Consider the following 22207-nt stretch of genomic DNA (forward strand, 5'->3'; position numbering starts at 1 on the left):
CAGCCAGCGATCGAGGGGGCCGACACATCTAGCTGATTTACACGCAGAAGCTATGTTGCGCTTGGTGATCTCTGACTGTTTCATCCTAACATCATTGGTGCCGACGTGGATAACAATATCTCTATACTCTCTACACTCACCAGTTTTAGCTTTAGCCAGCACCATCTTCAGATTAGCCTTAACGTCAGGTAGCCCTGCCCCCGGTAAACAATGTATGATCGCTGGATGATTCGTTTTAAGTCTAATACTGCGGGTAATGGAGTCGCCAATGACTAGAGTTTTCAATTTGTCAGAGCTAATGGTGGGAAGCTTCGCGTCTCAGACCCCGTAACGGAGGAGTATAGACCAGAGAAGGCTCGGCCTCTGACTCCGACTCGCTACTTAATGGGGAAAACCGGTTGAAAGTTTCTGTCGGCTGAATGAGCGACACCGGTTGAGCGTTCCTACAGCATTTCCTTCCAGAAACCGTGAGAAAGTTGTCCGGCTGCGGGGACTGTGCCAGGGGATTTATACTACTATCTGTACTTGCTGGTGGCACAGACGCTGTTTCATCCTTTCCTACACTGAAATTACCCTTGCCTAACGATTGCGTCTGAAGCCGGGCTTGTAGCACAGCTATCCTCGCCGTAAGGCGAGTACAGCGAGTTGCAGTGCATTAGACTGCTGTGCCACTCTGGAGCCCTGAGTTATGGTATGGGCAGGCATAAACAACTTAAAGATGGCAATTTGAATGCACAGAGTTACCGTGACGAGATCCTGAGGCCCATTGTCGTGCCATTCATCCACCGCCATCACCTCATGTTTCAGCACGATAACGCACAGCCCCATGTCGCAAGGATCTGTACACAATTCCTGGAAGCTGAAAATGTCTCAGTTCTTCCATGGCCTGCATATTCACCCATTGAGCTGTTTGGGATGCTCTTGATTGACGTGTACATCGTGTTCCAGTTTCCAACAATATCCAGAAACTTCGCACATCCATTGAGGAGGATTGAGACAACATTCCACAGGCCACAATCAACAGCCTAAGCAACTCCATTCGAACAAGATGTGTCGCGCTGCATGAGGCAAATGGTGGTCACACCAGCTACTGACTGGTTTTCTGATTCATGCCACTACTTTAAAAAAAAGTTACTAAGAGATGCATTAGATAAATTAACTGATTTCCTTATATGAGCTGTAACACAGTAACTTTGAAAATGTTGCATTTATATTTTTGTTCAGTGTAGTTTGAGGGGGAAGAACAACATTATAATATCCTGGTCTTCTTTCTAACTATTATAATTTACATACAAACAAACGGGTCCGTAAACTCTAATCGATTACATCACAATAGGTCAGAACACTTAAGATAGTGTTGTAAAAAGTCCCTCCGGTTTTTATCTGTCTTAACATTGTTTGAGGGTGAGGGAGAGGAGATTTGTTAAGTGAACTGGATCTCTGTTCCCATCACCTCTCAACCCCAGCCCTGATAAAAACACATTCCTGGGGACTAATTGGTCTGTGTTTGCTGAACTGTTGTGTCTACAGTGGCGAGCGTGTATGTCTGTATGTCTGTACGTCTGTATGTCTGTGTGTGTGTGTGTGTGGTTTGTTCCCACCTATGTCCGTAGGCGTGAGTATCACAACCCCTAAGGACAAATTCCTAACAAGGGTTTTCAAACACACACACACTGGAGTGAACACCTGCCTCGCCCCCATAACAACCTAACAACCTCTTCATTCATCACAGTGCAGAGGGATTAGATAAAACAGGGAGCGTAGGCTTCAAAGCCACTTCCACTCTCCAGAAAGAGCTCTGATTCTGGGCCATGAGGCTGGGTCTCTCCTCCTGCAGAAGCTGGAGAACCACACAATGACACAGTGTTTGATTGGACTGATATTGTGAGTCTCACCCATTCCTTTGGATCCCACACACACACACTGTCCCTGCCTAAGATCTCTACAAAAGGGCATTTAGAAAGGTCCAGAGGGACAAAGGACCATTTAACATATGGGTCTCCAACCTTTTCTAGCATGAGAGCTATTAACTTTTTCCGAGCTTTCAAATAGTTATTCTTAATTTCTCCACTCCCCAACTCTTCCCCAGGTCTTAATGTATAATAGAAAGTAGTTCACTACGTTCTGTCAATAAGATTTTGTTCTCCCAAATTCTGTTTTATATTTTGAGAGGAAGTGTATACCGTAAATGTATGTAACAGTCACAATACACTGGAAGAGGGGAGGGGTGCGAGTTTTGATAGCCAGACCTCTTCAAATAAACAACAAAACAACTTGGAAGATGGCAAAGTGAGAATCTTCTACGGTGGTGTTCAAAGTGGCTAGCTAGTTTTTGTTCTTAAAATAATCACCACTATTTCATCGGAATGTTATGTCTTAGAAAACTGATCTGCAGCTTTCTGCCTGCCGTGCCTTTAGCCAGCTACATCCTTTAGTAGGACTAGAAGTTAGAACTGTTTCGAACAGGAACGTTAGCTAACGTAAACTCACTCACTTTTGTACATCACCTTGGTCTGTACAATTGACCTTATTTTAGCGCCCCAAAAACGTAAGCACAATTTCTCCCCTTTCCAACATCAATTACATGACCCCAACGCTGCCCGTTTCTGCATAATTCAAGAAGACAATGAGCCCCGTCGGGTATTTTCTGAAAATGGTGGGTTGGGAAGCGAAACTAATGCGTGATAGTGAGAAGGAGAGATGTTGTGTGGGAAAATTGCTTTTTTTCACTCGATCTGTCCAACTTATCACCTTATTGACTCTAAAATGTAAATAAAACACTATAAAGAGTTTATATAATGTGTCATTACATACCTATTTGAAGGTTTGTGTTGAAGTTGAATCGGGTTTTTAGGGCGGTGCTAAAGTGATCTTAGAAGTAAACAGCTGCTTTGAGAATGATGATTGCATGCAACGATGATGCAAAAAATGACTTGGTTTCCCCCCTTACCCCGTCACTGTCCATTTCTTCTTTTTAAAGGATGAGAAAAGTGCTACACCTGGTGGAGAGAGATTGTAAGACAGAAATAGTTGCTTTATGCGTGCTGTACGTTACGACATGTCACGATGTAACGGACGGCCCGTTTTTTTCAGCTTTTCTCCAATACTATAGAGCCATTACCATGTCGATCAACGCTTGAATAGAGACCTAGTTCACACCCCCGATTTTGAAGTCAACACAGTCGCTACAGTCCCATTAGTTTTCTTTGTAGCCTCGTTTGAATGTTGCGGTTGCGCACATTTGGACGGAATGGGGTGAGTTTGTTACTTGCATGTTGTTGAGTGACTTCATACTTAAAATTATCCCAGTTAGCTAGCTAGGTACTTGTTGTAAATACCCAGGCTTGTGTTCAAACTGTTACAGGGTCTGATGACAATACCAGGCATTTCATTCAGTGGCAAACATGGCAGAAGAAATTACGCAAAAAAAGGTTTTCAGTAAGGAATGTGGTTATAGTTAGCTCTCTTGCCACTGCACTATACAGTGTGAACTGCCAAATTCTCTATTAAAATAATATTGGAGGAGTCTTACTGTGTAGAAATTAACATTCAATTATCTGGCAACAACTCTGGTGGAAATTCCTGTAGTCAGCATGCCAATTGCACACTCCCTCAAAATTTAGGATTTTTTTAAATATTTGTTTTTACTTAACCTTTATTTACTGGCCCAACGCTTTAACCACAAGGCTGCCTGCCACCCCAAGACATCTGTGGCATTGTGTGACAAAACTGCACATTTTAAAGTGGCCTTTAATTGCACATGGTTTACCTGTGTAATGATCATGCTGCTTAATCAGTTTCTTGGTATGCCACACCTATCAGGTGGCTGGATTATCTTGGCAAAAGAGAAATGCTCACTAACAGGGATGTAAACAAATGTGTGCACAACATTTGAGAGAATATATGATTTTTGTGCATATGGATCATTTCTGGGATCTTTTATTTCAGCTCATAAAACATGGGACCTACATTTTATGTTTTGATGTTTTATGTTTTCATTCAGTATAGATTGAGATAAAAAGGATAAGACGTTTCTTATAATTGGGACACTTGTCTACCATCCGTATTTCCTGGTCCCTTTTTTGACATCCTCTCTGCATCTCATCCAGCCTCCAAAGAATACCTCTGCACTCTAAACCTTACCCTCTGGCCAAGCTCCCCTCCCAGCTTTGTACAGAGTTGCAGAAGTTTTGGGGACTGGATTTGTGGAGTTGTCTCAGGCACTGTGGTGATGTTTAGCTGTGATTTGTAGCTGTGATCCCCACATGACGTTTGCAGGGTAACCTCAATGTGTGGCCACAACCGCCCCCCTCTCCTCCCCCTGTCTCCCATAGTACCCCAGCATATTCTACATATTCTTCATCCAGTAATCATTGCTATGCATGCAGCCTGATGCGCACACACACACACACACACACACACACACACACACACACACACAGACTCTCTATTTCTTCCCCACCCTATCTCGGTCCCAGTGTGAAATGGTCCATTTCGTGATGATGATGGTAGTGGTAGTGGCGGTATCGGGGATATGGCCTGGCTCGGCAGGGATGACGCAGGCTGGGGTTCAGTGGTGAAGGCGACCAGGGGTGGGATGTGGGAAAGGCCAGGAGTGTGGTGTGTGTGTGCAGTGCACATATGAGTGTGCACATAGGTTTGTATGCATGGAAGTGTGTGGGCCCTCTCCCTGTGTGCACACACACTCCTCCTTTTTCCTAAATGGACCAAAACACAGAGGTCACACTATAGGTCAAGTATGCATCACTGCAGTCCAGTCCCATGTGTTAATGTGAGTTACTTCGGTATTTCAACATATGTTTGAGAGAAAGCGGGAGAGCTTAAGAAGGAACAAAAGAAAGAGAGAGCAAGGAAAACCAAAGAACGTCCCTGAGCCAGAGAGAAGTATTATTCCAGGGACTATATTAAGATTGTTAAAAATAGGGCACGTCTACATTGTGATTATTTAGGATATTTTCAGCGAGCCAAAGAAAGGAAACGTCCACAATGTTATTCCCCTCGAGAGGATTCAATAAAGAAGAAAAGGAATTGTCAACAATGTGCTTTATCTGGACAGATATAGTACTGTATTTTAAGAACACAGCATTTTGTTTGAGCCGAAGACATCACATTGAGCTTTGAAGCCGTTCAGAACAGTCCCAAAGTGTCAAGTTTAAAATAACAATAGTTAAAAAAATTACGACTGTCGAAAGTGAATGTTGTGTTAACATTAAGTGACACTATCACTGTTCAATCATGGGCAGCAATCTCACGGTTTGTGAATAGGATCTCAAATATGCCTCCAGTAGTGTGGCTGTATACCATTCATCCATTTAATGAGTTTCTACCCTCACTATCTCTCTGAGAGCTTCATGCGAAGTCATGCCACGTGAGGGAGAGAGAGGTCTAGCTATAAGTATAGCTATACACACTCACTCACTCACACACACACACACACACACACACACACACACACACACACACACACACACACACACACACACACACACACACACACACACACACACACACACACACACACACACACACACACACACAGGTCTATTAAAGTAATTACAACACTAGGATTTAGCCATGCTAATGTTAACAGGCATTGTAACGGATGAGTCTCTGAGGTCTGGGCTCAGCTGATTAAGGCTCGTTATCTGGGGTTAATTAAACTGCCTTGATTGACAGGTTGAAGTGAGCTGAGCTTTGTGTGTGTGTGTGTGTGTGTGTGTGTGTGTGTGTGTGTGTGTGTGTGTGTGTGTGTGTGTGTGTGTGTGTGTGTGTGTGTGTGTGTGTGTGTGTGTGTGTGTGAGAGAGATTTATCCTAATAATAATGAGAGAGAACCTAATGTCTGCCTTCCTGAATGTGCTTTCTTTTAAGACAGTGTGTTTCTCTCCACTGTAGTTTGGCCCCCCTCGCTCTCACAATATGTCCACTTCCACTTTCCTTGAGGAAGTGAACTTATCATATCCCATATCACTAAATAGACCTAGTAGTCTAGACTTATGCTAGTCTCTTAGGTTTTGTATCTGAGTGTCTGTCTCTTTAAACATGATTTATACATCTGGTGGAAAAATACCATACCAGCTTGTCGTTTTCTACCGGTTTTGAAATACTGTTGGGAGTGGTGAGAGCGCTGTATGCATGTGTGTTTACATGCAAAAATTCCTGCATTCTATTTTAACAAACCTAACCTAAGAAATATTGTTGCTATTTTCACAGCTGGAATTATGAGTGCAATAGCTGGTGGTGGCGCAAAAGGGCTTGGTTTTGATTAATAAACAAGTTGGAGGTGTGATGAGGGCTTGGCCACTCACTGGCCAATCAACATGTTCCTTGGCTTAGTACTGCAGGCATTTTTCTCAAGTTCTGTAGGTTTTCGATGTTCTTTGCGTTATCTCCCATAAAGTGTATTGTATGTGTGAGGCACATTCTAAATAAGTGAAATGTAGATTAGGCCTGCCGTTGATACTGCATTACAGGCCTGAATAATTAATAGTCTTTGGTAAATGGATGAGGCACTCTTTGGAGATGGTGATTGTGAAATTAAGTGTGCAGGTAGGCATATTTTATACTGATAACAAGTTCAATAAGGTGCATTAATACAGGTAACGAGTGGAGGACAGAGGAGCCTCTTAAAGAAGAAGTTACAGGTCTGTGAGAGCCAGAAATCTTGCTTGTTTGTAGGTGACCAAATACTTATTTTTCACCATAATTTGCAAATAAATTCATTAAAAATTCTACAATGTGATTTACTGGATTTTTTTTCTTCTCATTTTGTTTGCGATAGTTGAAGTGTACCTATGATGAAAATTACTGGCTTCTCGCATCTTTTTAAGTGGGAGAACTTGCACAATTGGTGGCTGATTTAAAAAAAATTTTTTGCCCCACTGTATATCTCACTGGTCACCCCAAATCCAATTCCTCTTTTGGCCACCTTTCCTTCCAGCTGTCTGCTGCCAATGACTGGAACGAATTGCAAAAATCACTGAAGCTGGAGACTCATATCTCCCTCACTAACTTTAAGCACTCGCTGTCAGAGCAGCTCACAGATCACTGCATCTGTACATAGCCCATCTGTAAATAGCCCATCCAACTACCTTATCCCCATTTGCACCCCAGTGTCTCTACTTGCACAATCATCTTCTTTACATCTGTCACTCCAGTGTTGAATTGCTAAATTGTAATTATTTTGCCACTTTGGCCTATTTATTGCCTTACCTCATTTGCATACACTGTATATTGACTTGTTTTGTTCTCTATTGTGTTATTGACTGTATGTTTGTTTATTCCATGTGTAACTCTGTGTTGTTGTTTGTGTTGCACTGCTTTGCTTTATCTTGGCCAAGTCGCAGTTGCAAATGAGAACTTGTTCTCAACTAGCCTACCTGGTTAAATAAAGGTGAAATAAAATGTTTAAAAAAATCAAAAATAGACTACAAAATGATTGCTCTATATAGGTGTCATTTGGAACACATCCTTGGAGAAGCTGCAGAAAAGAAAAAGAGAGAGGACATCAGCTTTAGAACTATTCAGGAGTTTTTTTTTATAATGATAAGCAGATTTTTTTTTCAGATCCTTCATCGACGTGCCTTCCAAGGTTCCAGTTTGATTGGCCAGTGTTCCGCATGCATGCCGGAAGCACATGGGAACTAGTGTTCCGCATGCAGGGTGACTGGCCAGAATTCCGCATGCTGCCCAGTCACCCTGCATCTCCTGAGAAAGAGAGGCATCTGGAGAAAATAATAGAGGAGGAGATTATCTCCTTTATTTCTGCTCGGGGCTGCGTTCATAAATCACAAACCTGCACTGATCATCTTTTCGTTCGGTCCTTCTCTGTTCCTTCGTTAGCCATTCCTTACTCCTCTCGATTCTTCTGGGCTTGTTCTGGTGCCAAAAAAGGTTTTTCCCTGGGGCTCTGAGAAAAGAGGTCCAACACACAGAGACAGGCCCCAGAGCCATAGATACAGAGTTGAACAAACTCACAGCCATGCATAATAGAGCCATCCCCCTTTCTCAAACTGGACATTGAGGTCTGCAGAACTTTTAGGTTGTGTTCATTAGGGCCAGCAACTGAAACTGAAAACAACAATTATTGTTTCTTATTAGTCAAGTCCAGGTTGTTCCCTCCATGTTTCAGTCCATTTTGTTTCATTTAGTGCCTAATGAACACGACTCAAGTCAGTGGAACCTCTTGCCAATCAGTGTCATTCAATCGATTTGAGTGCCACTGCAGAAGAGTCTAATCGCATCATGAATGGTTTTGCTCTGGCAATGAGCAGGTCGAGCAAGCAGCCCTTATATCAATTGCCTAAACAATTACAGGTTCTGGAACATATCCTGGATCTAACCCAAACTGATGAACCTGAAAAAGCAGTTACTTAAACACTTTTAAAGACTGTCCTCCTGCCTACAAAGATCCAATGTGTTAAATTTTACCCATTTACCCTCTTTGTCACTCCTCAATTTTGCAATCTGCCAGTGGGAGCCAGGCATTGGGGCGGCAGGGTCGCCTAGTGGTTAGAGCGTTGGACTAGTAACTGGAAGGTTGCAAGTTCAAACCCCTGAGCTGACAAGGTAGAAATCTGTCATTCTGCCCCTGAACAGGCAGTTAACCAACTGTTCCTAGGCCGTCATTGAAAATAAGAATTTGTTCTTAACTGACTTGCCTAGTTAAAGAAAGGTAAAATAAAAAAATTAATAAAAAAATTGAAAGACTAGGTCTGCATCCCAAATGGCACTTTACTCCATTTTTGCCCTGGTAAAAGTAGTAAAGGGTACCATCTGGGAAAAAGCCTTGGGTGACATTTCAATATTATACCAGGATACTATCTTTTCAACCAGGATTAGGGGCGGGAGGTAACCTAGTGTTTAGAGCGTTGGGCCAGTAACCGAAAGGTTGCTTGATCGAATCCCCAAGCTGACAAGGTACAAATCTGTCGTTCTGCCCCTGAAAAAGGCAGTTAACCCACTGTTTCCCGGTAGGCTGTCAATGTAAATAAGAATTTGTTCTAAACTGACTTACCTAGTTAAATAAGGTTAAATAAAAAATTACAATTAAAAACAAATGCTTGTCTTTTACTGTCATGTAGAATAAAATGAATTCTATGCGGTAAGGGTTATGTAACGACTTCACTCGATCATAATAACTTCATTGACATGTGGTGAGGAAATTGAATTGAAGGAGGGGACAAGGAATGTTCTTTCTCTTTTTCCTGTCTCTGTCTCTCTCTTACCCAGTCAGTCATTAAACTCTTAGTGGGTGTGGCTAGGTTTGAGTAACAGCTGCTCACCCGGCTTTGACCAAACAAGTGGTTACACACTCAGGAAGTGTTGGATTTCCATGACAACTATGCTTTCCTCCCCTTACTAATTATGCTGATGCACACACTCTGTTTCTCACACACACAAGAGTGGACGTGGTTCCTAGACGGTCATTCTTAGGAGGAAATGCCAGTCATGTCACTTAAAGAACCCATCTATCTCAGGCAGTGAAGGCAGTGTGTGTGCGTGTGTTTGCATGAGCGTGTGTCCATTGCATGTGGGAGCACTAGGAACACAATGGCAGGATAGGGGGTTGTTAGGGTTCAAATTTAGGTCAGGTGATCTCTAACCCCGCACCCTACCACAGTGTAACACCGACTGTGGGTAGCTGACAGTGAGTGGTGACAGCAGGGCAACATCTTGGTATTTATGACCGAAACCAGACCCAGAGTGCACTGCTCCACCTGTTACCAACAGTAGCTAGCTAGGCCTAACCATGGATATATAATTACTACAACGGACACCTCCATTCAAGTCAATGTTCTGTAATTCTATGTCTTTGGGCCTAAGATGCTTATGAATAAATAGAACACTGTCTTAAATTACCCTCTTATGACCAAACTTTCCATTTAAAAAAAACACAACTTTTTTCCAGATAAACTTCCCTCGACAGTCACTAACTACCAAAGCTTGTTTTACTGCTGGTATTCCCTTGTGTACCCATTGCCTCATCTTTCTCTGAAGTTCAGTATTTCACATGGCATGCATCCATAATGGCACCCTATTTCCTATATTGTGCACTACTTTTGACCAGGGCCCATGAAACTGCCAAAGGACTTGGAGCAAGTTTTGTCAGAACTGATTGGAAATGCCTATTTTAATTCAAACCTGCTCTGTGCATGTCAGTAGTTGAGAGTAGGATTCAATTGAAAAATCTGACTGACTTTGTGTGTGTATGCCTGTGTTAGTGTATTTAACTGTTCACCTGATTTTTGAAGTTGGCTCTGCTTCTTATTTCTGGATGTGTCCAGCCAGGGCAGGCCTCACATTCGTGTGTGTGCGCATGTTTATTTATCTTCAGCAGTATGGGTTATACAGCAGCATTACAGGACCTCGTATATCACCCAGTTTCAGCAGATGTCACTTGATTGATTTGTGATCCATTGGTGATTTAAACACATCTCTCTCCTCCCTCTTTCTCTTACTCCATAGGGGTGCTGTCCCTCCCGGCCCACTTCAGTCCTTACACAGAGGGCCAGGTTCAGCAGGGACAGGGCCAGGCTGGGGTGGAGAGCAGAGAGGACGCCTACGCCCAACTGGAGCTCCGCACCCTGGAGCAGTCCCTCCTGGCCACCTGCGTTGGCAGCATTTCCGAGCTCAGTAAGTGTGGGGAAAGTAGGGTGTGGGGGTGGGCGTAGGGGGTTGTGTGTGTTTGTGTGTGTCATCTACGTGTGTGTGTGTTTTCATTTCCTTCTATTCACGTGATGAGATTTCTTTGAAGTTTTACACAATGTTAAAACTCTTTGTGAAAGTACTTTCTTTTTTCAGAAAAATGATCTCTCAGGGACTATAGTTCTCTCCAAAGCAAAAAAAATAATGCTTTATTCTGTTATTTGGACACTTAAGAAACACTCAAACATCAAATAGATCAAATAAAGGAATAATATAAATCACACATTTATTTGGATAAATCCTTAACATTTCTAACATTTGCTTAACATTCCCTCTGCCTGCCTGTTAGCTCTAACTCGTTAGGACAATAACCTGATATGGGCATTCCTTGTGCCAGATTAACTGTTATTTTAGCCAGTCAAAGTATGGGAAACAGTGATAATTTAGACACATTTATCACTGACTCTAGATTAGGCCCATCATATTTCTGTACAGAATAAGCGGTCTACTGTACATGGTTAGTCTCCAGGGGAGGTGTAGTTTAAAGGCTTTCTTGTCCTGTGGAATGAAATGGAAGGGATACAGTAGGCTTGGGCGGTGTACCGTATATACCATATACCGGGATATTTAAAAAAAAAAAAGCCACGGGATGGTTTCTTTGAAGTTTTTCAATAAATGTGAATATTTGTAGCTACTTTTTAAGTTAATACCTGCAGTCAACTTGTGCAATACGTTACAAGATAAAGCAGATTGTGTTCTTCATTTCAGCATTCAATAGTTCCCCAGAACACTAACGAGTTTATTTGTAAGTAGCACAACGGGGGAAAGTGGGAGCAGGTGAGTCCGTAGCGTTCTATACTGTATCTATCGCCGAGTTTCTGTTGAGCGGTACACATTTGGTGATGAAGTTACATTTGTATGCAATTCACTACTAAATGTTTGCCATCACATCTTACAATGGCTTTCTTGCCAGAAGTCAAAGAGCCTTGGATGAGTTATCTGTACATTTGCAATTTCTTCCCGGTGCTTCCTACTAGCATTTTTATTCATCCCCCTCTGCTCCGTGTACACATGCTGCTCTTCCTTCAGAAAAGCGTATATCACAACTTTGTTCATTTGCACAATTTGTCTCGTTCAATTTCACTTGTAAATGTCTACGCTCACCGAAAATGACATTCGGTAGCTAATAGCTATGCTTGTATAACTTTATGAGCTGGATTTTCCTGTCTTTGCAATCAGTTTATGTTTTCGGTCATTAGCATTTAGCTGTGATTTTGCTATTAGTTTGTGCTAGTTTTGTTAGCATTTTGGTAGTAGACCCAATGGGATTTGCTTGAATTTTTAGCGCCTCCTTGTGTGGTGTAAGGATAATACCGTAAATCCCGGGATGAGAGAACAACGGTATGATGATATGAAAGTCTGGATCCCGCCCACGCCTAGGATACAGTGTTTGGATGTTGCTAACCTTCCCACATACTGTAAGAGGGGTCTGTCTTTGTCTTTCTGTCCATCTTTTCTTTCTTTCTCTCTTTCTCTTTCCTTCTCTGTCCCTCTCTCCCGGTCTCTCTGTTTTTCTATCTCTCTAAATGTTTGGTTTGTCTGAGTAAATTCAATTCAATTTCAAGGAATTAAAGTTCCTTGTTGAAAATGAGTAACACTTTTCATTCAGAATTTCATTGGACATTTCTGGAATGAAATCGAATTGAACCTTGCTCTTTGCATCCCTCTTATCAGAGATGGAAGGAAGCACAGGACCTCAGCGTCAGTCTACATAGAGGAAGGAGTCTGTGTCTACTCCATTGTGATGACAACTGCGTTATCCTTGATAACAAAAGACATCTGGAGTTTGTCTCCTGGTTGTCCCACATCCCAACCCATCAAACCACATAGAAAATGCTCAGACTGGGATGAGCCCAATAATGAAACATTGGCTGCATCCCAAATGGCACGCTATTCCCTACACCAGTAATATTTGTTGCTTCAACTTACAATAGTTTGTTAGCAGGCTGCTGTCAAGTCCAATACAGGGTACACGCAATGCCATCGGGGGTACGCCAAATAAAAATGTGATCCGTATAAAAAAATATTTTTTTTCTATCTTCCAAACAGTCCATTTATATTTTCCAATGGGGCTTTACATTTGGGGCAGGTTTTTTTCTCGCCAGAGTAGCCTCATTTCACCCCCCAAAATAAAATTAAACCATCTAGTGTTCAGTGAAAAGTCAATTTCACGGGAATTCCACTAACGGTCTGTATGTAACCAAACATAGCTTCTGCTCATTCCGTTTGCTCGATAATTGATAAATGGTTTAAAAAAGTACGGTCTGCATCCATAGAGACACATACCAGCTCTACTGGTAGTACTGCTGTGTGTTATGGCTTTACAGCCCTGCTATAATGTGGATAAAGAGTTACTTGTCTAACAGAACACAGGGTGTTCTTTAATGGAAGCCTATCATATACAATCCAGTTAGAATCAGGAATTCTCCAGGGTAGCTGTTTAGGCCCCTTGCTTTTTTTGCATTTTTTACTAATGACATGCCACTGACTTTGAGTAAAGCCAGAGTTTCTATGTATGCGGATGACTCAACACTATACACGTCAGCTACTACAGCGAATAAAATGACTGCAACACTCAACAAAGAGCTAGATTTACACTAGATTGTAAACTGTCATGGTCAAAACATATTTATTCAGTAGTAGCTAAGATGGGGAGAAGTCTGTCTATAATAAAGTGATACTCTGCCTTCTTAACAACACTATCAACAAGTCAGGTCCTACAGGCCCTTGTTTTGGGTGCACCTTGACTATTGATCAGTCGTGTGGTCAGGTACCACAAAAAAGGACTTAGCCTCTTGAATCTCCCCATCCCGGATCCGGGATCGTGACTAAAGCCTCAGGCTCATTAGCATAACGCAACGTTAACGATTTCTGAAAATCACAAATAAAATGAAAATAATGCGCCTGCTCTCAAGCTTAGCCTTTTCTTAACAACACTGTCATCTCAGATTTTCAAAATATGCTTTTGAACCATAGCAATTGACTAATTTGTGTAAGAGTATGCTAAGCTAGCTTAGCATTTTGAGTAGCATTTAGCACGCAACATTTTCACAAAAACCAGATAACCAAATAAATAAAATCATTTACCTTTGAAGAGCTTCGGATGTTTTCAATGAGGAGACTCTCAGTTACATACCAAATGCGCAGTTTTTCCTGAAAGCGTCTGTGTGTAGGAGAAATCGCTCCGTTTTGTACATCACATTTGGCTACCGAAACGAACCAAAAATTCAGTCACCTACAACGTCAAACTTTTTCCGAATTAACTCCATAATATCGACCGAAACATGGCAAACGTTGTTTGGAATTAATCCTCAAGGTGTTTTTTCAAAAATATCTCTTCATTGATATATCGTTCGTGGAAGCCTGCATTCTTGTCTAAATTCCATGGAAAAATACTTGCAGCTGACTTTTGCGCACCAATTTCGGCGCAGGACACCGGGCGGACACCTGGTAAATGTGGTCTCTTATGGTCAATCTTCCAATGATATGCCTACAAATACGTCAAAATGCTGCAGACACCTTGGGGAAACGACAGAAAGGGCAGACTTACTCCTCTCGCATTCACAGCCATATAAGGAGACAATGGAAAACAGAGCCTCAAAAATCCTGCTCATTTCCTGGATGCCGTCTCATCTTGGTTTTGCCTGAAGCTCACGTTCTAGGGCACGCACAGAAAATATCTTTGCAGTTCTGGACACGTCAGAGTGTTTTCTTTCGAAAGCTATCAATTATATGCATAGTCGAGCATCTTTTTGTGACAAAATATCTTGTTTAAAACGGGAACGTTTTTCATCCAAAAATGAAATTGCGCCCCTAGAGTTTCAACAGGTTAAGAAGATTGCAATTGGCTCAGAACAGGGCCACACGGCTGGCCCTTGAATGTACACAGAGAGCTAATATTAATAATATGCATGTCAATCTCTCCTGGCTGAAAGTGGAGGAGAGATTGACTTTATCACTACTTTTATTCATGCATGTTGAATCCCCCGAGCTGTCTGTCAAAACTACTGGCACACAGCTCGGACACCCATGCATACCCCACAAGACATGCCACAAGAGGTGTCGTCACAGTCCCCAAGTCCAGACCAGACTATGGGAGGCACACAGTACTACATAGAGCCGTGACTACATGGAACTCTATTCCACATCAAGTAACTGACGCAAGCAGTAAAATTAGATTTAAAAAACAGATAAAAAACATCTCAATGAGCAGCGGGGACTGTGAAGCAACACAGACACATGCATGCACACACGCGCACACACGCGCACACGCGCACACATGCACACACACACGATAACATAGAAGCACATGGATTTAGTACTGTAGATATGTGGTAGTGGTAGAGTAGGAGCCTGAGGGCACACAGTGTTCTGAATGTATTGTAATGTTTTAACATTGTATAAACTACCTTAATTTTGCTGGACCCCAGGAAGAGTAGCTGCTGAAGCATCCACCGAGAGTATCTTTGCTGCCAAGGGAATGCTTGACAGCTTGAAAGATGTATTTGACACTACAGTGAAAGTGGTTAACTTTCATAAAGCAAAGCCCCTGAACTCTCGTGTATTTTCTACACTATGCAATGATATGGGCAGCACCATGTAACACCTTTACAACGTACAGAAGAAGTGCACTGGTTATCAAAGGGCAAAATATTGATACTTTTTTTGAATTGAGAGACGGAGCTTAAAGTTTTCTTTACTGTCTGACCTCTTGCTGATGACGAGTTTCTCACATGACTGGCCTATTTGTGTATGATTTTTTTTGTGTGCAAATGAACTGAAGCTTACGGACAATGTCAAATGTGATATAGCGAAGCACCTGAGTGAGTTGGGTGCTCAATTAGGCAGATACTTTCCTGAAACGGATGACTCAAACAACTGGATTCGTTATCCTTTTCATGCCCTGCCTCCAGTCCACTTCCCGATATCTGAACAAGAGAGCTTCATCGAAATTGCAACAAGCGGTTCTGTAAAAATTGAATTTAATCAGAAGCCACTGCCAGATTTCTGGATTGGGCTGCACTCAGAGTATCCTACCCTTGGCAAATCGCGTTGTTAAGACACTGATGCCCTTTGCAACCAAGTACCTACAGTTGAAGTCAGAAGTTTACCTGCACTTAGGTTGGAATCATTAAAACTCGTTTTTCAACCACTCCACAAATTTCTTGTTAACAAACTATAGTTTTTGCAAGTCGGTTAGGACATCTACTTTGTCCATGATGCAAGTCACTTTTACAACAATTGTTTACAGACAGATTATTTCACTTATAATTCACTGTATCACAATTCCAGTGGGTCTGAAGTCTACATACACTAAGTTGACTGTGCCTTTAAACAGCTTGGAAAATTCCAGAAAATTATGTCATGGCTTTAGAAGCTTCTGCTAGGCTAATTGACATCATTTGAGTCATTTGGAGGTGTACCTGCGGATGTATTTCAAGGCCTACCTTCAAACTCAGTGCCTCTCTGCTTGACATTATGAAAAAATCAAAAGATATCAGCCAAGACCCCAGAATTGTCTTTTTTTACCTCCAAGTCTGATCCTTGAGGAAAAGTTGACCAGAAATGATGATGCACTGTGTTTCTGTACATTATAAGTTATTATGATTATACTTGGATTGCATTAGTAGTGTTGTTTATATGGAATTATGGCTCTATATGATTATTACTCTGTCCTAGTGCATTACTATTATTCTTATTATTTACATGTGGTTGTTTATTTACCTGCGTTGAAATCACTCTGGATAAAAGCGTCTGCTAAATGACCAAAATGTAAATGTGAAAATGTAAGGTTGCAAAACATGCTGGGTATTATTCTAATAAGATCCTCCCCCCTAAAATTGTAATCTGAACTTGACATTTTCAGTCAACACTACTGTTATGTTGCTTCAGTTGATTTGACTTCTTGGTTGTCAATTTCTAACACGAAACCCAAACCGGCTGCGTGCGTGCGCCATCGTGCAGAGATGTATTTTGTCCCCCCACACCAAACGCAATCATGACACACAGGTTAAAATATCAAAACAAACTCTGAACCAATTAGATTAATTTGGGGATAGGTGAAAAGCATTAAACATGTATGGCAATTTCGCTGGCTAGCTTGCAGTTGCTAGCTAACTTGTCCTATTTAGCTAGCTTGATGTTGCAACCTAATTTATCCTGGGATATAAACATTGAGTTGTTATTTTACCTGAAATGCACAAGGTCCTCTTCCAGTCATCTCTCCTCCTTCCAGGGTTTTTCTTCTCTTGACTTTATATTACGATTGGCAACTTTCATAAATTAGGTGCATTACCGCCACCGACCTCATTCATCTTTCAGTCCCAAAGCCACTCCTGCGTTGTCTTGGCTGTGTACTTAGGGTCGTTGTCCTGTTGAAAGGTGAACCTTTGCCTCAGTCTGAGGTCCTGAGTGCTCTGGAGTAGGTTTTCATCAAGGATCTCTCTGTGTTCTGCTCCGTTCATCTTTAGTTTGATTCTGACTAGTCTCCCTGCTGCTGAAAAAAATCCCCACAGCATGATGCTGCCTCCACCATGCTTCACTGTAGGGATGTTGCCAGGTTTTCTCCAGACATGATGCTTGGCATTCAGGCCAAAAGAGTTCAGTCTTGGTTTTATCAGACCAGAGAATGTTGTTTTTATGGTCTGAGAGTCCTTTAGATGACTTTTGGCAAACTTCAAGCAGGTTGTCATGTGCATTTTACAGAGGTGTGCCTTCCGTCTGGCCACTCTAACATAAAGGCCTTATAGCTGGAGTGCTGTAGAGATGCTTGTCCTTCTGGAAAGTTCTCCCATCTCCACAGAGGAACTCTGGAGCTCTGTTAGTGACCATCAGATTCTTGGTCACCTCCCTGACCAAGGTCCTTCTCCCCCGATTGCTCAGTTTGGCTGTGCGGACAGATCTAGGAAGAGTCTTGTTGGTTCCAAACTTCTTCCATTTAAGAATTATGGAGGCCACTGTGTTCCTCAGGACCTGCAATAATGAAGAAATGTTTTGGTACCCTGTGCCTCCTGTCTCGGAGCTCTATGGACAAAGCCTCATGGCTTGCTTTTTGCTCTGACATGCACTGTCAACTGTGGGACCTTGTATAGACAGGTGTGCACCTTTCCAAATCATGTCCAATCAATTGAATTTACCACAAGTGGACTCCAATCAAGGATGATCAATGGAAACAGGATGCACCTGAGCTCAATTTTTAATCTCATATTAAAGGGTCTGAATACTTATGAAAATAAGGTATTTCTGTTTTCAATTAAAATGTCTAAAAACCTGTTTTCACTTCATCATTATGGGGAATTGTGTGTAATTTTTTTGTTTTTGAGTTCATTTTTTATAATTCATTTTAGAATAAGGCTGTAACATAATATTATGTGGAAAAAGGAAAGGCGTCTGAATACTTTCAAAATTCACTGTATAGTGCACTACAGGCTCTGGTCCAAACTAGTGCACTACATAGAGAATAAAGTGCCCATTTGGAACATCCCTTTTCTCATATAGCTGGTGTCAGTAGAAAACCAGCTGAATCTGTGGAACCAGTGTGAGCTGTGAGGGAAATCTAGAAGAACTGTTGAGTACTGTTGAGATATAAACTGAGGACATTGTGTTGCGATTTTTCCAGGCATTGGCAATTTCAAGGTGCTCTTGTCGTGAGGAAAGCCAGGAAATGTGATACGGTGTGTGAAGGGCTCTCTCTGTTCGCGGTAAACGTCACACACACATACTGTACTCTACTGTACCTGTTGAGGTTTGTTTAGTGTCAGGGCTGGCAGGGTTGAAAAGAGTCCATAGGGAGGGACAGGAATGGAAAGGTGGAAGAGAAGTAGAGGGATAATGGGGAGGGGGGATAGAAGGCTGAGACGTAAAGGTAGAAGATGGAGTAGGGTGTCTGTGTATAAAGGGAAGATTAGAGTGAGGGAGGGGTGGCAATGGAAAGGGAGGGGTGGCAATGGAAAGGTAGAGGATGGGAGTGTGGAGGAAAGGAAGGACAGAGTGAGGGGGGAAGTGATGGAAAGGTGGAGGTGGGAGGATTGAATGTGTAGGGGGGCTGAGGGTGAGGGAGGGATAGGTTTCCTCTTTGAAAACTGACTGAACACTCTGCTGTTTGTCCCTACAAGACAAGGCTACGTTCATACACACACTCACGGTTAGTAAGGCATTTAGAAAAAATATTATGCTCACACACACACACAAGATAAGATGGCGCTGTATCGTATGGTTACAGTCTTGCAGGCTCCGACCGTGAAAGGGGCAGGAGAGCGAGCGTACTGGTGAGACCAAGGTGAAGGGAAAACCGGCCACCACATCAGTCTATTTTACAGGCCAATGTTCAGTCACCCAATAACAAGATGGATGACATTCGGTCACGTATTTGCCCACAATTAGACATTCGTAATTGCAATGTCATCTGTTTCACTAAAACTTAGATCTCAAATGAGTCACTCCCCATGGCTTTCACTCTCAACAAATTGCTCACGCACCGCGAGGAACAAGACTTTGGCTTCAGGGAAATCCAGAGGGGATGTGTTTGTTTCTACATCAACAACAGATGGGGTGCAGACTCTAGCGTAGTGACGGTCTCATCCTACTGTTCACCCGACTTGGAATACCTGATGATCAAATGTCGACCCTTCTATCTCCGAGAGAGTTTTCATCTGTTATAGTCACAGTTTCTTATATCCAACCTCAGGCCAATACTGCACTGGCTCTCAATGATTTGTACGAATCTCTAAACAAGCAGGAAACTGCGCACCCAGAGGCTGTTCTGATTGTATCTAGGGATTTTAACGCTGACCCAAGATGTTGAGGGTAGGCAACAACACCTCCGCCACACTGACCCTCAACACAGGGACCCACCCAGGGGTGTGTGCTTAGCCTCCTCCTGTGCTCCCTGTTTACCTACACACATGGCCACACACAACTCCAACTCCATCAAGTTTGCTGACGACACGATGGTGGTTGGACTGATCACTAACGGCAATGAGACGGCCTACAGAGAGGTGGTCAGAGATCTGGCAGCGTGGTGTCAGGACAACAATCTCTCCCTCAACATCAGCAAGACCAAGGAGGAGCTTTTGGACTACAGGAAATAGATACAGTGAAGAGGGTCAAGAGCTTCAAGGTCCTCAGCATCCACACCACTTAACATGGTCATCTCACACAAGCACAGTCGTAAAGAAGGCACTTCTTCCCCCTTAGGAGACGGAAGAGATTTGGCATGGCACCTCAGATCCTCAGGAACTTTTACAGGTGGACCATCAAAAGCATCCTGACTGATTGTATCACCACCTGGTAGGGCAACTGCTCTGCCCACACCTGCAAGGTGGTGCTGATGGCCCAGCGCATCACTGGGTGTGAGCTCTCCGCCATGAACTGTTCTCTCTGCTCTCATCTGGCAGGCAGTATCTGAGCATCGGGATGTGGACCAGCGCTCCGAAAGAGCATCTTTCCCCAGGCCATAAGACTGTTGAATAGCATAAAACTGTTGAATAGCTAACGATGCCTGCCCTCCCTCTCTCCCACAGAATATCTGCACTGACTACCTGCACGGACTCAGGTCTCTATCACTCAGCCACACACACCTAAACTGACACTCTTCACATTCACGCATACACACATACCCACATACTAACACACCTCAATCACTCCAGTACCACTGCATAGGGTTGCAAAGCTACCGGTAATTTACCAAAGAATATTCAGTAATTTGGGTAATTAACATAACATCTATGGCAATCTATTGTAACTTTGGTAATTTATACTTCAATAAATGTATTCAGATACAGTATAGTGTTCATTTATTATATCTGTGTCCATATTGTCCATGATTTTCTAGTAGATAGACCATATGGTTCAAGAGAAAATAGCCTATTTTATTGAAAAAAGCATCTAATCAACAATGGAATTACCTCTGCAACTCTTCCAACTATTTCATGCTGAAATCGTCATATTAAACACCAATGGTGTTTTTTCAATGTTGATATTTAGGATAATGTTTTACAGCTTTATTATTATTATTATTATTATTATTGTATATTGTTTTATCTGAATTATTTCAAATATTTGACATTTGATAAAGGCACACAGGGGGCCAAAGATTATTGCAGTTCCTATTAACCTGAAGTACCTAAAAGGGCCACTTGATGTCGTGTGATAGATTACATAAAATCCTTGAAATATACCAAAATCCTGGTAGTTTACTGGTAAACTTCAAAAGTTTCAATTAATATAACTTCCATTTGCAACCCTACCCCTGCACATTGTAGTAACGCTACTGGCACTGCACTGAACTGTATATACTATAACACCTGTAACTGCATTCTCCTTTCTTTTCTTTTTTACTTCTCTCGCAGTTCACATTTGTTTTATTTGTTATCTATATTACTTCCTTTATTGTACATTTTTGGGAAAGAGCTCGCAAGATAAGCATGTCACTGTACTGTATCCTGTGCATGTGACAATACAACTTCAAACACACATACACACACACACACACACACACACACACACACACACACACACACACACACAGACACACACTCTGGCCGGTAGTCGAGTGTTTAAGAAAAACACACACTCTTTCACTCTCTGAGTGCACTCTTTGTGTAATGTGTCTCCTGTGCTATGGCGCTGGTTTGAGCTCTCAGCTGGCACTCTCCAGGCCTCCACACACACATGGGGTTGGCACGCCTTGCCCAAGAGACAGGGCAGACACTGGGGCATCTGTATGGAAGCAGCCAGTCCTGCTGGAGCCCTGGGCTGGACTGAACTGGACTTAGCTGACCGAGCGGGCGCACACACAAACTAAACATGGGGCCTTGTGGTGTGCAGAGTTTATTTTTTCTCAACCAGTGAGAAATAAAATTTAAAAAGCTGGTGGATAGGGGAAATAGTTGGGTTTTATATTGTATTTAAGGGTATGCCACAATTCAAAAAAGGTTAATAACTCATGGTATATTAGCGTATACCAGTATACTAGTACAATGGCAAACATTGTTAAAGTTAAAGCATGATCCTAAGGTTACTACAAGCTTCCCTCAGTTGAGCTATGTGTGTGCGAGCATGTGGGTGGAGTGGGATTTTTTGGAGTAGTGGCCACCTTTTGGTAACACGATAAAGCAAAAAAGAAATGTGTGTCTTTCAATTTTGTGAAAGCAAGGAAGAGTCCCTTTGCTAGTAGTAGCTAGCTGGCATCCTGGCTAAAAATCTAGCACGATAACTAGCCTTTTTAGCTTCCCATGTGAAATATCAGATTTATACGGCCAGTGTAACCTAAAACATTATCCCAGTTTGATATGTTGCTTTGTGTATTCATTCCCATATCAGCTAAAAATAGAACGTCATCTTGTTTTGGTCATGGAGAAAAAAACACATGGCTAGCTAGCTGGCTACAGCAGGTTCTAAACAAAATAAATTTTTGGGTGGATTCTGCAACACTCCTAATCTTGTGTCTGCATAGATCTTGTAGTAAGTTTAACATGACAG

At 42.2% G+C, this 22207-nt stretch overlaps 1 protein-coding gene across 1 annotated transcript in view; it reads left to right on the forward strand.

Moving 5' to 3' along the window:
• abtb2b (ankyrin repeat and BTB (POZ) domain containing 2b) overlaps positions 1-22207 on the forward strand; it is a 140030-nt gene that overhangs the window by 65227 nt on the left and 52596 nt on the right. Inside the window, exon 2 of the mRNA XM_064930638.1 lies at positions 10487-10654. Coding sequence (XP_064786710.1) covers positions 10487-10654 — 168 coding nt within the window. The remainder of the gene's footprint in view (positions 1-10486; positions 10655-22207) is intronic.

The sequence above is a fragment of the Oncorhynchus masou genome, chromosome 22 (genome assembly GCF_036934945.1).
Source record: "Oncorhynchus masou masou isolate Uvic2021 chromosome 22, UVic_Omas_1.1, whole genome shotgun sequence".
In the NCBI taxonomy this organism is placed as follows: Eukaryota; Metazoa; Chordata; class Actinopteri; order Salmoniformes; family Salmonidae; genus Oncorhynchus; species Oncorhynchus masou.